Here is a 16,651-nt window from a genome sequence, read left to right as displayed (position 1 = left end):
TAAGTCTGAGCTCAAATGGCAACACAGTTTACGTGGCAGATTGAAGATGCTGGGATATATAGTTTCAGGGTGCTGAAAATCCAAATTCCATTTCATTGTTCAAAATTTCAAATCATAAAAACAACTTTCTATCAAGTTACTAAAATTCAGCCACAATGCCGCCATGATCGACAATGAAAGAGAGTATTTATATATCAAGATTCAGCTTCAACAGAGAATGCCAACATGGAAATGGGTGCAGGATGGGTTTTTCTATCTCCAAACATTAGCAAGTTATTCCATTGACATCAGCTTTTATCAGTCAGCATATGTGATACTATTCCTTGAAAGACTTGTTCAGAGGATAATGGGGACTTCAATAATGATCCTGATGTCAGAACCAAAATCTGCTCTCAATATTTTCTTGTGTTGGCATTGGCTGAAGCATTGCTGCTTTTGTGGAGAAAGCATACTGGGGGCGGAAGGTCATTTATTGATGCAACATTAGCAAATTTCTAGGTTTCTCTTTCTAGAATATTTCTTTACTTACTCGTGCTGAACAATATTATCAAATCATAGGCCGTCCAACTCTTACCAATTCTATGGACTGATGAAGAATATTTTTCTAATTTTGATGTTCTGTTAAAGAATGATTCTGAGCTCCAGTGAATATATATATATATATAATGATGACGTGATTTCTTTACACTCTTAAAAATAAAAAATGAGAACTTTACATGGACGTAAGAAAGGAAAGTATATTGTTATGGAGGGGATCTGAGATGTGTTCAAGAAGATTTTGTAGAGGACCTTTACCAGTTAGAGCTGCTTGGAGATAGAAACCTAACCAGGCAACCATGGCTAAACGCCCATTTTTTATCTCTTTCACCTTCAGTTCTTCAAAAGCCACTGGGTCCTTGGATAGGCCCAAAGGGTCAAAAAGTGTACCTCCAGGATAATTGATGTCCCCTGGCAAGTATATTCCTAGAGGCTCAAGGGCTTCAATACCGCAATATCTTGCATACTCAGGTCCCACCTATTTACACAAGTGAAAAAAATATATATATATATTAGAAGATTAGAAGTGTATCAAAGTTTTCAGTTACAAAAGACAAATCTTGGTCCCTATGGTGGCCAATCATCTTCTCAATGTGGACCTCAAACCACCTGTTTTATTGGTTCGGTTTACATTCAGTTTATAGATGTTCAATTCTGACCATTTAATTTGTCTATTAAATCATTCCAAGAGGAGGGGGTAGTCTAAGATACTCCCTTTATATGGTATACCATCTTTTGAACCATGAGCACGAGCATAGGCATGGCATCTTGGCAAAACAAAACTTTTTTTTTTGGAAGCACTACATGAAAGCAGAAGATTATAAAGAAATTGTCAAAAAAGAATCCAGACATGAGGATCAGATATACATCAAACTTTTACTATCCATATGCTGCACTGGGATCTGAGACCAAGATGGTACTTCAGCAAGGGAAATGGTGAATTAGATGGTAGAGATTATGATATATATGATTGAGTTCAAAATAACAACTCAGTAATTCCCAACAATCATGGATAATAGCTGATGAATGTGATAAAAAGAAACATTAAACAATAATATGCATACTATGATATCGGAAAGGCATGATATCTAAAAAAATAACCAATCAACTAGTATCATCAAAGTGGTTACCAATAAGATGGTATTCATTGGGAATATATATTGTTAATTATAGATCCATGGTTTGGGAATAAAATCAACTCTTAAGCATTCTATGCACATGCATCCAAACTGATTGGACCTCATGGATAAGAAAAGACATCATCCACAAGATTTTACAGATTAGATGGTTAATATCATTTGTTAAGTACATACACCAAGAGGATTTTGAATGCTGGAAATGGGGTTAGGAAATGCACTTTAATGATGGATTTCAATCCCTTACATGCATGCAAATTTTATGAGACATAGGATAGAAATATTCTACCATTATGATAATATTGCTCTATAGGGAAAAAGAAAAGGAAAAATATATAGTAAACTTGGTACTTCATAAATTTATTACCATGAGAAGGGCTTGGCATATAGCTATAACGATCACTCCTTGGCTTCCAGCAATGTGAAGCCCCGGGATGCCGAGGTAGTCAAGAGTATCCCCCTGGTGGAATGTATGCAAACAAAAAGGAAAATCACTTGAGTTTTCCAAAAGAGTTTCTAACTGACTCCTTCCAGTTAGAAAATAAGGAACACATTACGTTCAAAGCAAGAAGGTAGATTTAAAATGAAAACTCAGTTTATGCTCCAGGGAGATGGTTGACTGCATGGAATAGCTCCACAATATATTAATGAAATAGAGACCATGTCACTTACCTTGAGTTTTGCATAGCCAACACGCCACCATACAGGCTCAACAAAGTGAACAGTGCCTGACAGGTCCAACAATTCGGGAATCAGAGCACCAAGAGCTGCAAGCATAGCCCATCGAGCATGCAGTATTTCAAAGCTGCAGAAAGGAATAAATACTATGTTCATCCTTTGAAAACTCAAATTCCAAATTAATAAAAGCTTTTACATCCTGTTTTCTGCATTAGGAATGAGATATAAAACACAAGTAAAATAAGTTTTAAATGAATCATGTTTAGATGATGCATCTCATCCATGGTTACAAGGAAGTAAGAACCAATATTAACATTTAAGTGTGTTTCCAATGGAACACTTTCCGGGACCACAAGTGACTTTCTTTTGCTTTTCTTTAGTTCTAAACTTTGCTACCTAGAGGATATCAGTATAAAATATCCTTGACAACACTAACACCACTAGTTTAAACTTAAAATTTTGTGTATGGAAAAATATCAGAAACAGACAAGTATGATATGAAAATAGATGGAGAGACAAAAAGTCTTCATACTTGAAGTATTTCTGAAAAGAAACGGGATCCTTGCTCAGGCCCACAATGTCAAAACCATAATCACCAGGTAGTTCTCCTGTGAGATATGATGGGTAGTCATACTTGATTGGACCAAGCCAGCGAGGACGTTCTTCTCCATACCAAAAACTGCAGGGAGACCAAAGATCTTATCATGAAACAAAACAAGTTTAATTAAGACCAAAATGCAAGGAAAAATGAGAATCTAGTTGTAGATACACTTAGAAACTGTTTCATAGACAAGTATTAAAATTGTTTTCAACCTCTAGAAAAAAGAATAGGAAAACAAGAATACAAAACCAAATTTTTACTAACCATGCAAAATCAAACAGCTGGTAATGCTAGTAGTACATATCAGAATGCATTCCGTTCTCCTATTTTAGAATCCCAAGAAAATGTTATATAAACTAAGAAAAAATCAATTAATGAAAGTAAACTATCAATGAGGTCATGACTAGAATGCATCATATAAGATAATGATAAATATCCATCTTAAATTGTCAATGAGGTCAGTACATATCAGAATGCATTCCATTCTCCTTTTTTAGAATCCCAAGAAAATAGTATATAAACTAAGAAAAAACCAATTAATGAAAGTAAACTATCACTGAGCTCATGACTAGAATGCATCATATAAGATAGTGTTAAATCAGTGTTCACGCTCTCTTTTATCAGCATTATTGGGATGAGGTTGGCCCAGATCTACTACAGTTTGTAAAATCAGTGTTCCGAAATCCACAGTTAGTCAAAGAGGTAAATGATACCATGTTAGTGCTCACTCCCAAGAAAATGGGAACAGCTATTCACCTGATTGGACTCACGAATGTTCCCTACAAAGTGATGACTAAGATCATCTCCTTCAGATTGAAACAGTTCTAAATGATCTTATCATACCTTTTCAGAATACTTTTTTGCTGGGAAGACAAATCCATGACAACAGAGTAATTGCTACAGAGATTGTTCATTCTATGGGGAAGTTGAAGGGTAGGGAGGTTTCATGCTTAAATTGGATTTATCTAAAGCCTATGGAAGAGTAGAGTGGGGCTTCATTCCGTGGAGCCTACAGAAACAAGGCTTCTCTTCCCATTTTCGGTCACTTATTCGGGTTTGCATCTCAACTTCCAACTATTCTATTCTAATCAAAAGGAAATGTAGAAGCATCCTTCAAGCCTGAGAGAGGACTTCACCAAGGCTGTCCTCTCTCACTGCATTTATTTATTCTTTACATGGAACTCTTCTCCAGGATGCTCACTAAGAAGATGGACATTGGGGAACTTCATGGTTTTAAGCTTTCCAGAAACTGTCCAAGGCTGAATCACCTCATGTTCACAGATGACATACTTCTTTTTTGGCAATTGTTCCACTAGCGAATTTATCAACATTAAGATCACTCTTGAGGAGTTTGTAGATGCTCAGGTCAAGAGGTAAACCTTACAAAGTCTTCTATATTCTTTAGTAGAAATGTACACCACAGAAATAGAGGGACTTGCCTGTCTGATGAGAATAAACATCATGAATGGAAAGGAACACTACCTTGGAGCCCCACTGTTGTCCAATGAAAATTCTTATAATAACTGGAAGTTCATTGTGGAGAAGTGCCAAAATAAGCTTAAAAGTTGGAAGACTAGCTGTCTATCCCATTCAGGAAGAGAAACACTAATAAAGTCCAATATTACCTCTATTCCTTCTTACTTTTTGGCTACACAACAGGTTCCACATTCAATCTGTTCGCAAGTCAATGCCATTGCCAGAGACTTTTGGTGGGGCTTCACACCAGGAACCTCTCATATCTACATTCATGGCTGGAAAAAATTCATGGTAAGAAAGGATTTGGTGGGCTAGGCGTTCACAATGCCAGTTTGAGAAACAGAGTACTTTTCATGAACCCCTACCAATGATGTCAGCATATTCACCAAAGGGCCCATCGTGATGTGGCATTGCTGAAACATAGATGCAAACAGGTGAAGGAGGGAATTAAGATCAAACCGGTCATAATGATAGCTGCTGACCATGCACAAATTGCTGAGCTTGTAGAGCTAAAACTCAAAAGGAAAAAAAGAAAAAAAAAAAAAAAGAAGAGGACTCTCCCAGCACTATGAACAGACCTAGTTACTAATTGGTCTCCTCCACACTACCCTTTTGTTAAATTAATGTTGATGGGGCTACAAATGGACCCAAGTCTGGCATTGGTATAAAAATGCAAGACCATCTCTAGGACTGTTACTTGGTCCCTTCCTGATTTTCCCAGGCCTGTACTGGACAATGAGTTGATGCAATGAATTTGCCTACGGGATTTCCTTAAAAAAAAAAAAAAAATTGTAAAAGGAGAAACATGCGTTGCATGTCCACATTGATGGAAATGCTTGTGAGGCTTTACTTGCATATCAGGATATTGGTAAAAGTATATGTATGCTCCATAACAGAATCCTCTTTCATTCACTATAACAAAGATAAGATGTTATAGTAAAAATAAGATAAAATAAAAAAATCCGAATTTTCTTTCTTGGTAATACAACTTTAATTGTCAGAAATTTATAGTACATTGCAACTTCAACTACATAAATCTATTTTCTCTATCATAATTACAGATCATTTTAATACTCTTCAGAGTTAAATCGTCTTATTTTTGTTTGTTCCATATCATGCTCTCATCCAAATGCAACAAAAAATTATACTCGTAAAATCGTTGATAATAAAACGTAAAAAAAAGGAAAAATGAAATTACAGAAGAAAGAACCAAGACCACATTTTGAGGAGGAAAACAAACTTGAAGTTTGAACCTCAGATGCTAAGAAACCCGGACAAACATTGATTTTTCTCAGAAATAAGATACACCTCAAGGATGCACATCATATCACATGTAAGAAAGAATTAAAAGGAATGGGAAAATACTTTGAATTAAAAAACAATACTTTTAAAAAGAATAGATAAAAAATTCGAGTGCTCTGATATTCGAATTAATTTGATTACCTCTCCTCTCTCGCTTTCTTGGATAAAGCCTTGAAATTCGAGGAACGCTCAATTGAAGCCTTCTTCGTCTCTTCCATTCGCCTCTGAAGCGTTGCTCCTATGGAACTGTTAGCTATGGCTTTCACGGCAGTGAAAGGAATCGCAGAGAAGATGAGAACTCCAGCGAGCTTCAACAAGAACCCAAAAGCATATCAGAACTTAAATAGGTATAAGTCTTCAATTCCTCAATTACACAAAACCCTAGAAATGCAGAGACCTCTTGCCATGATGCTCTGCAACCTGAATAGGACTTCTTGGGTCTGAATCTGAAATCACGATTTCGAGGTTTCAAATGGAGGTGCTTCAAAGCGAATCCTTCATGATAACCCAGAAACAGAGACGAAGCAGAAGAAGAGAGAGACGAAGATGAAGCCTGTGGTGTGAGCAGAGCCATGGCCATTTACTTTGCGTGGAGCTCGATGATGACACAGAAAAAATGAAATTTCTAGTGAACTAACGGACCAAGCGGTTCAACGACTCCTGATTAAAAATCGAATCGATGAACTACGAACCGGGTCTAATTATTAGCCGTCTGATATTTGGAGGATGCAACGCTTTTATACCATATCTTTGACTATAACGGATTGGATGGCTATGATCATGTCATTGGATCATCATTTTGTCCTGGACCTCTTAGGTGGATCCTATTTACAATACTTTTAACTCATGGTACACTGTAACTATTGGTATACTAAAAAGTACTAAACCGTTACCTCAGACCCGATTCTTCTTCTTATCTAGCTTTTCTGTGGACGGATAGCTTCGGCTGACTGTGAAGTGTGAAGTGAACAACAGCAACAATGGCTTCTGCTGCTTCTTCTCTGATGTTAACATACGCCTCTCCAACAGTTTTTCCTTCAGAGACCCCCTCTTTATGCTTCAAATCAAGCCCCGTCTCCCCTTCCTCAAGGAGCTTCTCCGTCTATCCGTTAGTTTTGCAGAGCAGAGGAAGGAAATCTTTTAATTGGGTTCAAGTTTCTTCTAGGAAAGAATCTAAATTTGATTCTTCACTTGTCGTTGCGGCAGCTGTTGCTGCTGAAGCAGAGGTAGCTGAGGACGTCGAACAAGAGGGCACCGAAGGCAGCGCTACTGCGATTGCGCCGGCTCCGTCGAAGCCTAAAAAGGGGAAAGCAGCATTGCCATTGAAGAGAGACAGAGTAACCCACTTCATACTTCTCATCTAATTCTTGTTGGTATTGTGAATTATGACTGTTTTATGTGAATTAGTTACTTGGTTTTGCTTGATTCTAGTATTTATTGTATGGGTATGAGGTTTTGGATTTTCTGGTTTCTATTTTTATTGAATTATCAAATAACATGCTTAGTTTTTATATGGATTTTTTTTGTTTAATTTTTTTGGTCTGCTTCTCTTCCATTTAATTCCTTTATAGTCTTTCTGGGTTTTGTTTAATTTTGTGTTGTTGGTCTCCATGTATTTTATTTGTTTATTTTGGTTTCATTTGCTGAAATTTATCTTATATTTTTCTTTTTGGTTTGAAATTTCAGACGAGGTCTAAGAGGTTCTTGGAAATTCAGAAGTTGAGGGAAAATAAGAAAGAGTATGATTTGCCCACTGCTATATCACTTATGAAGCAAACGGCAAAATCTAAGTTCGTAGAGACGGCGGAAGCCCATTTCCGACTAAACATTGACCCTAAATATAACGACCAACAGCTGAGGGCTACTGTAAGAATCTCTTTTTTTAGATTTTGGGAAGTGTTTTTTTATTAGGTTGTTGATCATTAGAGGTTTCTAACATGTCTTCATCTGTTTTTGACAGGTGAATTTACCTAAGGGAACTGGTCAGACTATTAGAGTAGCTGTGCTTACTCAAGGTGGGTTCTCTACTTGTCACGTTAACTCCTTGATTTAGGATGAAGCAAAACAGAAGAAAGATAAATGAAAAGGAAAGTAAAAAAATAAATAAATAAAACAAGGAAAAGGGCAATATGCAAGGAATCAATATAAGTGACTAAAACTGCAGTATAGGGTCTAAAAGAATCAATTTAAAAGTAATAATTTGAACTTCTAACAGTCTCAATTTGAAGATGTGAATAAGCAATATAATCCCTGGTGTTTATGGAGATAGTTGTCCAAGGGTTGTATATATTAATGTCTCTCTGTCTAAGATGCCATCTCCCCACCCAACTAGTATTCATCTTTGCTTAACAGTTGAATAGAACATAAATCAATGACATATCATGACAGGAACATTTAAGTACCTAGGTAAAATTTTGAACTTGTTGAGAGTCAAGTGGAAGATCATTTGGCGTAGAAGCAGTTATATGAGAAGGCAGATTAATAATTGATATTTCATATTGAAATATTTATTGTCACAAGAGAACACAAAAAAAGTGTTAAAATAACTTGGAAGGTGTGGTTCTGCTTGCTTTCAACCAAGTGAACTATGCAAGAATGGCTTTATTGGTTTGAGATGCCAACAGTCTTTGTATAACACTTCTATTCAGTCTAAAATTGTGCCTGAATGATTTTTGCATAAAACTGTAAGGCCACTCCAACCCCCCCCCCTCTTCACAATATTTTTTTTTTCTTATTGATCAAAAAAAAAGAGGAGTTTTTCTTTTTCTTTTTTCTTTTTTTGAGCAAAGTTAAAGTATCAATGTATTGATGAAAAGGTCCTTTGTACAATAAGAATCTGTACACAACAAAACAGAAGGACCTCAAAAAAAGTCCATCGTGAAAAAATTACAATCAGATGTATCCCCTTTAAAATCAGTAAGTATAGCCAACCAACTTCTAACTCTCAAAGAACCATTCAACCTAAAAGCTTAAGCTGTTAAGTGATGTCCTTGAATAGGTTATATTCTCTAACATGCACCCTCACACGAAAGCCCATTGTCTTGAAGCATGGACAGCACAGGCCCACCCATACCTTGTGCTGAAACTTAATTAATTATAATGGGGGTGACGAGAATCAAACACTAGACCACTTGGTCAAAGTGGCTCTGATATCATCTCAAAGAACTATTCAACCTAAAAGCTTAAGCTGTTAAGTGAGGTCCTTGAATAGGTTTTATTCTCTAACGCTAACAAAATCTACAGCTGATATGATGACTTCAGCTGCAGAAGAGGTTTTATAATCAAAGACCCTCCTGTTCCTTTCCAACCAAACCGCCCATAGAATTGCTAAGGGAATGGCAGACCAGCAAGTTTTCCCTTTCTTAGTCAACCCTTGGATCTGCCAAGCCTCCAGGCAGGCTTTAACTTAGGCTGGCATGCACCAGCTAACCTTCAGACTTCTTAAGAAATGGCTCCAAATCTCTGAGGCAAAACTGCAGTGTAAAAACAGGTGGTTTGCTGATTCTGTTTCTCCACCAAAGGCTACATCTCAGGTCTCTACAATTAAAACCTTTTTCTTACCAACATATCTTTGGTGAGGCATTTCTCTAATGCTGCCCCCATACAAAAAATTTTACTTTAGAGGGAGCCACGGTACCCCAAATGGCCCGGCTTGGGAAGGGAGTTTCAGCATCTCCCTTTATGGCATTGAAGAAAGATTTAACTGAGAACTCCCCACTTTTGTTCCCTTTCCATACTAGAGCATCTTCAAATTGCAAATTCAAAACCTGGGACTGAAGCAAAACCAAGAGATTCCCTACCTGTTGAATCTCCCATTCATTGAAGTTCCTTCTGAAGGTAGGGGCCCAGCAAACAACATTACCCTTAACACAAATGCGTCTGCAACCACTGCTTCTTTGTCTTCAGCCACATTGAACAGGGTAGGAAATAAATCCCTAAGGGAGTTTTCCCCTGTCCAGGCATCCAACCAGAACTTGATCCTTTTACCAACTTTAAATCTGACTTCTCTTCTGAACAGGTTGGAAACTTTGCTTATACCTTTCCAAAGACTGCAGCCATAGGTTGGCATGGGTGGACCACTACCTCAATCCCTTTCATCAGCCCATATTTTTCTGCTATGACTGTCCTCCAAGGTTGTCAGGCTTAGTGGCAAACCTCCAAAGCCAACTTCCTAGCAGAGATAGATTAAAAGATTTAAACCTCCTTAACCCCAACCCCCCTTGAGATAATGGTTTACAAATCTAACCCCAACCCCCCAACCCCCCTCTTGATGAGTGCTACTTTCCCTCCTTTGGAGAGATACCTTGCTTTCCAAGTGGCCAACTTCTGATCCATTCTTTCTATTATTGGGTTCCGAATGGTTTTTGAATTGCATTTGGCAGCCAGGGGTAACCCTAAATACTTTGATGGTAGCTTACCAACCTTGCAGCCTAACAAGTCTGCCATACCTTGAATGTTAGCTGCATCCCCCACAGCTATTAACTCACTTTTAGCAAGGTTCACCTTCAGACCTGAAATAATCTCAAACCAGTACAGAATGTACTTTCAAATTTAGAACTTGCTCTTCTGAATCCTTACAAAAGAAGAGAGTGTCATCAGCATACTGTAAGATTGGGATAGAAGTCCCATTGGGCTTCACCTGAAAGCCTTCCAGCAGCTCTCCCTCCACAGCTCTATCAACCAACTTACTCAAACCTTCCATTACTATTAAAAAGAGCAGAGGAGACAACGGGTCTCCTTGCCTCAAACCTCTAGCACTGCTAAAATTTCCTTAAGCTGTCCCATTTACTAGCACTGAGAATCTAGGAGTTGAGTAGCAAACCTTCATCCAATTTCTCCACTTGGAGCCAAACTGCATTCTTCTCATCAAATAATCCACGAAGGACCAATTAACATGATCATAGGCCTTCTCTATGTCAATTTTTCAGATTAGATCACTCTCCCCAGTTCTTAGTCTGGAGTCTAGAAGCTCATTTTCTATGAGCACTACATCCTTCTACAAGATGAGTTTATTGCTTTAGTCTCACTCTTGATGGACTTATTTAATTTTGATTTTCAACAGGTGAAAAGGTAGATGAAGCAAAAAATGCAGGAGCTGATTTAGTTGGTGGAGAAGATTTGATAGAACAGATAAAAGGTGGATTCATGGAGTTCGATAAATTGATTGCTTCTCCAGATATGATGCCCAAGGTTTTATTCTGCTCATTTTGATCTAAATTATATAGCATGCAATTTCATGTTCACCAATTCTCAAATTTCAAAAACAAAGTTTTCTCAGTTTTCCTTATCAATGAAATACTTACAAACTAAAAGTGAAAGCATATTTGCAGTGAGGGTTGTGAGTTGAAGTTTTCTCTATCATAAAATGAAAACATGGGAAGGGCTTCAATACATGGACCTCTTGGTATTGAGCTTTCCATGCCTTAAAAACATTAAACATGTGGGCCCTACTATTACAAAAATAGAGAAGAAGCGGATTCAGTGGTTGATACAAGTTTGAGGCAGAACCAAGAAGATTTGGATTGGGTGGTGAAAAGAATTTCAAAAATGTGGAAGATATGGTTCCACATAGATTTGAATCTTAGAAACAGGACTCATCTTGCAGAGGGCAAATAGTTGGAAAAGGAATTGATGCTGTTAACGGTTATGATGAATTGGACTATGCCTTGCATGTGATATTTGACTCTAGTGTCAAACATGCCCTACTTCTGGAAGTCTCCAGGGGGCTGTTCAAGTTGACTGTCCAACTTTTTTTTCTTTCTATCTTTTTTTGTAGGGAGGGGGAGAGTACCTAAAATATTTGTATTTTAGTCTTCAAGTACAACTGCATCTTCTTTTTCCTTCTAATTTGGGGGCAGGGGGTTATAACATTAGTCAACTATATCATTACAATAGTCATATATTATATAATGTTTGGTTGGTGTAATGGCGAAATATTGGGCTGATAAGCATGAGAGAGTGAGTTAAAATCTGAGAGTAGTTACTTTAAAAAAAAAATGCCAAAGGTTAGGTCTGTATCCAATCCACCCCTCCCAAGTCCCAGATTGCTTGCTCTTAATTTTATGCAAGTTTTATTATATTGCATTATTACTATCAAAATTTATCAAATGTTTTTCCAATTTATTTTTCTTATGGTGATTATCTTAATGGTTAATGTGATTTTGATGTTATATATTCTAATATTTCTGAAGATATTTTTATAGAAAAAATGACATAAATTCAAGCAACATGTTTTGCAGTATATTCCATAGATGAGAACACATGTTGGCCTCCATCCATTTCAAAATCAGTATATTCCATACATCAATCATGATATTTTGTGTGGTATTTGAGTTCTGTGGCTTGGCATTGTACTAACATGTTAACTTGACTCTGGTTGATTGTTATTCCTTTCAGGTTGCCAGTCTAGGAAAGATTTTGGGACCACGAGGTCTCATGCCAAATCCAAAAGCTGGTACTGTCGCAACTGATATACCCCAGGTATGGTCAAAATATTCCCATAACAGTTTTCTACTAGTGGTTCCACTGACATTCCTGATTAAAGGATTATAGTCTAGTGAGCTCCTATATATTCTTTATGAGGAACTATGATTTATCACTGGCTTTTTCTTCATCTGCTCTATGCCACTTTGGTAATGGTCAGTGGAATTTGGTCATCTTCACTTAAGATGAATTTTTGGGTAAAGAATATTATGAGAGAATTGAGGATCCAAATGGAGAGATAAAAGATGAAGACAAATATAAGTTATATTTACCTGATCATGTTGTCAGATTTGTCACAATTGAGTATAATCAAGATCTATTATATTCCATGGAAGAAAACCAACAGATTTCACCTTAATTAAATTCCACATTGAAGACTAAATTAATTCAACATATTTGAGACAAATCAACTGACATCATGATGGACTGGATCTGGTAATATTTAATGTGTCAGATTAAAACTTGTTTGATCACTTGGTGTTATGCAACTAGATGCTAGAAAATGGAGAGAAAGAAAGCAATATCTAGGTTCTTTTGTCTGGTTCCAGAGATCCATTCAAATTGAGACACTAGGTAGACTGTTATGAATTCTATAGCAATGAAAAGAAGGGTTGAGTTGAAACTGTTGACAACGAACATAATGATCTCTGAGAATTGAAATCTCTTGAGAATAATTGGCAGTATCTTTTCTTTTTCTATTCTTGGCTGCATCAAGATTGGGATAAATGGAAATGTTTGGCCAAATTTTTTCAGGCTATTGGAGAATTCAAGAAAGGGAAAGTTGAATACAGGGCAGATAAAACTGGGATTGTTCACATACCTTTTGGGAAGGCAAACTTTTCTGAAGAAGATCTTCTTGTAAACCTGATAGCAGCAGTAGTATGTTCTTCCCTTCTCTAGCCTTAAACATAATTTAAAATGCATGCTCCACATGAAATTTGCGTTTATTTACCATTGGTTTTTTATGCCCCCATAGAAATCAATAGAAGCAAACAAGCCATCAGGTGCAAAAGGAGTATACTGGAAAAGTGCACATATATGCTCATCAATGGGCCCGTCCATTCGGTTGAATATAAGGGAGATGCTTGACTACAAGCTTCCATCTAATGTCTAAAAGAGTTCATCTGTTCCTGTAAAGTTTGTTTTCTCGTGTTTTATTTAATCGTCTTTGTTGATACTGGCTTTGAAGTTTGCTGATGATTCAGAAAACAAGATAAGGCAAGGACAAGGATGAAGAACAAGAGGGAGACCTTGACAGGTATTTTCTGGTCCAAATTTTGCTGCAGTGGGCCTGCATGCTCTCTCCTTTTACACTGCTTAAGCAAGATCTTGTATAACGACAATAATCAATGTTATCATCATTTTGTTCCATTAGGATCTTCCAAGGTGGATAACTATTAATGCCATTTTCTAACTCCTTGGTGCTCAAACTTTGTGATATCAATCAAAGATGCATATACTGAAGTTTCTCTTACCATTTTGACTTTGGCTCAGCCCTCTCTAACAAACAGCGGGGACCATAGAAAAGAATGTTTTCATTAAACCTTGGAGGTTTAATAGACTAAGCTTAGATGATTACTTTTGTACCATTTGGAATTAGAAGGCCACAGTTTGTTACCTCTTTCACCTCTAAAACCTTTATCCTTCTTGTTCGTTTGTTTTTCACCTCTAAAACCTTGTCTGTAACATCCAATACATTACTTTTGCAGATACTCACATTAAATAAAGTAATAAACCCTCCAAAGCTTGTTCTTGGTGATTCCTCTGTGGGGTCATCGAGTGCCTAGCTAGGACCCAATTGAGTGGGTCCCCACCTAAGAGATTGCCTTATTTGAGAACCGATGGTCCTTATGGTGGACTTCCCTCAAAAACTGTTGGCATGGTGTAAAACCCATAATGCCAGGTGAGCTCTTGCGTTAGGGTCCAACCTCCGACTGGAATAAACGCCAAAAACAAGATGGATGTCTGGTAGCGTGGTGTTGCGTCTCCGATGTGATTCTGTTTGAATCACACATGAACGTCACCGACAATTATGCTTTATCAAATCATAATCCTGATTGATAAAGCGCAAGGGGCATATACAACACCACCATATCAAACATTGCCAAGTAAGGTCATGCTTGGGTGGCTGGGTGTCGTATGGATCTTATTCCGATTATGAAATGCCCTCTCAAAGGAGGGGCCTTATCAGGAGACAGAATCCTGCCAACATGAGTGCAAGTGCAAGTGATGAGTGTTCGACCCCAATTATTGTTCAACGATTTTTGTCGTACCTCGAACCCGAAGTTTAGACGCTACGCCTCTTGATATTTGGAATATAATTTGAAGTAATAAAACTATCATCAGATCGATTGGAATTTCCAATCAAGGGATGTTTGCAAGGTGGCAACCAGTTGGTTGGTAAGGTCTCTTACTGGTTGTAGTGGAGACTTGCGATCAAATCCTGCCTGCACTTGGATTGGGGGATGGGTTACCTCTGTTGTGTAGCCTGTTAAATGATATAAAAAAAAAAAAACAAAAAGGATCAAATTGGATTGGATCTTATCCATCGATATACGGATTCAAATTAAATTCAGCTTACAGTAAAAAATTAAATAGTATAAATAAATCAAAGTAAAAAATAAATATTATATTAAATGAACTAAAAATGATTTGATGTAATATTTAAAAAAAAATCTATGATGCTAGAATGAAGATACTGTAAAGACTTTGACCAATCAAAATCCTCATGAATTTTGATGAAAACCCCCTAATATTTTTAAGAAAAATCTATTGAATGTAAGTTTCTCCAGTATCATGACTTCCTTGCTACTCTGGATCTGCTTCCACTATTTGTTTCCACATCTATACCCATGGAACACTGCCACTGTGTATTGGAAACATCCCCCTATGAATGAGAAGGGAGATATTTCCAAGTGCAGCTGTTATGTCATGTGGGAACAACTAGTGGGTAGCATATCTAAGCCCATCATAATTGAACCCTATATGTTAATGAACAAAATGAATTGATAATTACTTGTATGAAAACTTGTACATATGACAATTTAGTAAAAACTAAAAACACAACATTGAAAGTTTAAAATCAAATCAATTCTACTGATAGTATATATGACTATATGAGCATATATATTTAAATCAAATTATATCTGATTGGATAGGGGCGTATCCACATTTTATCCAATTATAAATGGATAACTCAGATCACCCTTAATAGGGTCGAATTTAAATATAAAATTCGGGCAATTGGATACCACTTACACAAATAAAATAATTTTTAAAAATTAATGAAATAATTAAAAATTATTATTTAATAAAAATAATTAATATTAGTAATTTTTAATAAAAAATAATTATTAAATATTAATAATTAATAAAAATAAAAAATAAAAAATAATTAATGTTTAATAATTAATAATTAATAAAAATAATTTATAATTAATAATAATATTATTATTTCTACTCACCGAACCACCATTGCAAGTTACAGCGGCGGTGGCGGTGGCGAGAAGAGAGAGAGAGAGAGAGAGAGAGAGGCAGAACCGCTGCAATGCTGCAGTGGCAAAAATACAAGAGAGAGAGAGAGAGTGCAGCGGCAGTGGAGCTTTGTAAGTCGCAATGAAGGTTTGATTCAAGTTAAATGAAGATCAAAAACATGTAATATTAAATTTTTTTTAAGGGCATTTATATCTATCATGCACCTCTCAATTACATCTCAACACACAAGTGCTAGGCTATTAACTTAAAATTTTAGATCTGAAAAAAAATTTCAGATCGATTTTCAGACGTAATACCAAATGAGTCTGGTGTCTGAAAAGCAAATTTTTCAGACACCAGACCTCTGAAAAGTGTTATCAAACGAGGCCCTAAACTGGCCTAATCTTAAACCGGATCAAGTTGAAATTGGTCGAATTTTGTATTCAGGTTGGGTGGCCTTTATTCATGCCTTTTATATTTGGGGGATCTGGTAACATTTTAAATGCTCAAGGAGTGGTGGGTATTGGCCACTTGAGTCTGGATCGGTTTTTCTCACTATGGAGTATGGATGTCGAGTTGTCGATCCAATTGCATGAAGAATAGCCGAAGGTCCATCTCCAGCATGGAGCCGGTTGTCTTGGGCCGTTAGACTGCCAGCGCTCCTCATGACTATGGAGCCCACTTGGACAGTGGATCCTGAGGCACATTATACCATCGAATCAATGGAGGAATTATGTAGAAAGCACGAAATAGCAAGCCATAATTCAGATTACAGACCGTTTCTAATCCCTCTAGAATATCAATTCTCAACCATGGATACCCATTTTCAATAGTTTCAACAGTGCAAACAGGATCTTGTCCTTTCCTCGTTAGACTTGTAATTTTGATCTGAACAAAGAAATAACTGCATCCCCTTTCTATAAATTTCTAAGTTGCACATTCACCTTTTCATCAACATGTCTCA

The 16,651-nt window shown here is 36.8% G+C and overlaps 2 protein-coding genes across 4 annotated transcripts; one reads left to right on the top strand and one right to left on the bottom strand.

The window, feature by feature from the left end:
• Positions 1 to 640: 640 nt before the first annotated feature.
• Positions 641 to 6,576, bottom strand: LOC104589951 (Chlorophyll A-B binding family protein). 2 transcript variants are annotated; one of them, XM_019196417.2, is made up of 7 exons: positions 6,128 to 6,576; positions 5,872 to 6,038; positions 2,884 to 3,030; positions 2,346 to 2,478; positions 2,041 to 2,133; positions 1,267 to 1,337; positions 641 to 1,015 (listed from the first exon to the last, which is right to left on the bottom strand). In XM_019196417.2, the coding sequence occupies exons 1-7, from the start codon at positions 6,308 to 6,310 to the stop codon at positions 964 to 966; spliced, it is 846 nt and encodes a 281-aa protein (XP_019051962.1). In that variant the 5' UTR covers positions 6,311 to 6,576; the 3' UTR covers positions 641 to 963. The 2 variants fall into 2 exon arrangements, with proteins under 2 accessions (XP_019051962.1, XP_010246736.1); XM_010248434.3 differs by lacking the exon at positions 1,267 to 1,337 and having other exon boundaries at positions 6,128 to 6,352.
• LOC104589952 (large ribosomal subunit protein uL1c-like) lies at positions 6,548 to 13,687 on the top strand. Of its 2 annotated transcripts, XR_016078658.1 has the most exons (8): positions 6,604 to 7,067; positions 7,417 to 7,596; positions 7,691 to 7,745; positions 10,793 to 10,920; positions 12,127 to 12,210; positions 12,967 to 13,092; positions 13,190 to 13,471; positions 13,589 to 13,687. XR_016078658.1 is itself a non-coding variant. In XM_010248436.3 (7 exons), the coding sequence occupies exons 1-7, from the start codon at positions 6,711 to 6,713 to the stop codon at positions 13,325 to 13,327; spliced, it is 1,068 nt and encodes a 355-aa protein (XP_010246738.1). In that variant the 5' UTR covers positions 6,548 to 6,710; the 3' UTR covers positions 13,328 to 13,687. The 2 variants fall into 2 exon arrangements, 1 of the variants encoding a protein (XP_010246738.1); XM_010248436.3 differs by having other exon boundaries at positions 6,548 to 7,067; positions 13,190 to 13,687.
• The last annotated feature ends 2,964 nt before the right edge of the window (positions 13,688 to 16,651 follow it).

Source organism: Nelumbo nucifera, chromosome 7 (genome assembly GCF_055504915.1).
Source record: "Nelumbo nucifera cultivar China Antique chromosome 7, China Antique-T2T, whole genome shotgun sequence".
Taxonomy (NCBI): domain Eukaryota; kingdom Viridiplantae; phylum Streptophyta; class Magnoliopsida; order Proteales; family Nelumbonaceae; genus Nelumbo; species Nelumbo nucifera.
This window is presented reverse-complemented; position numbering and strand designations above follow the sequence as displayed.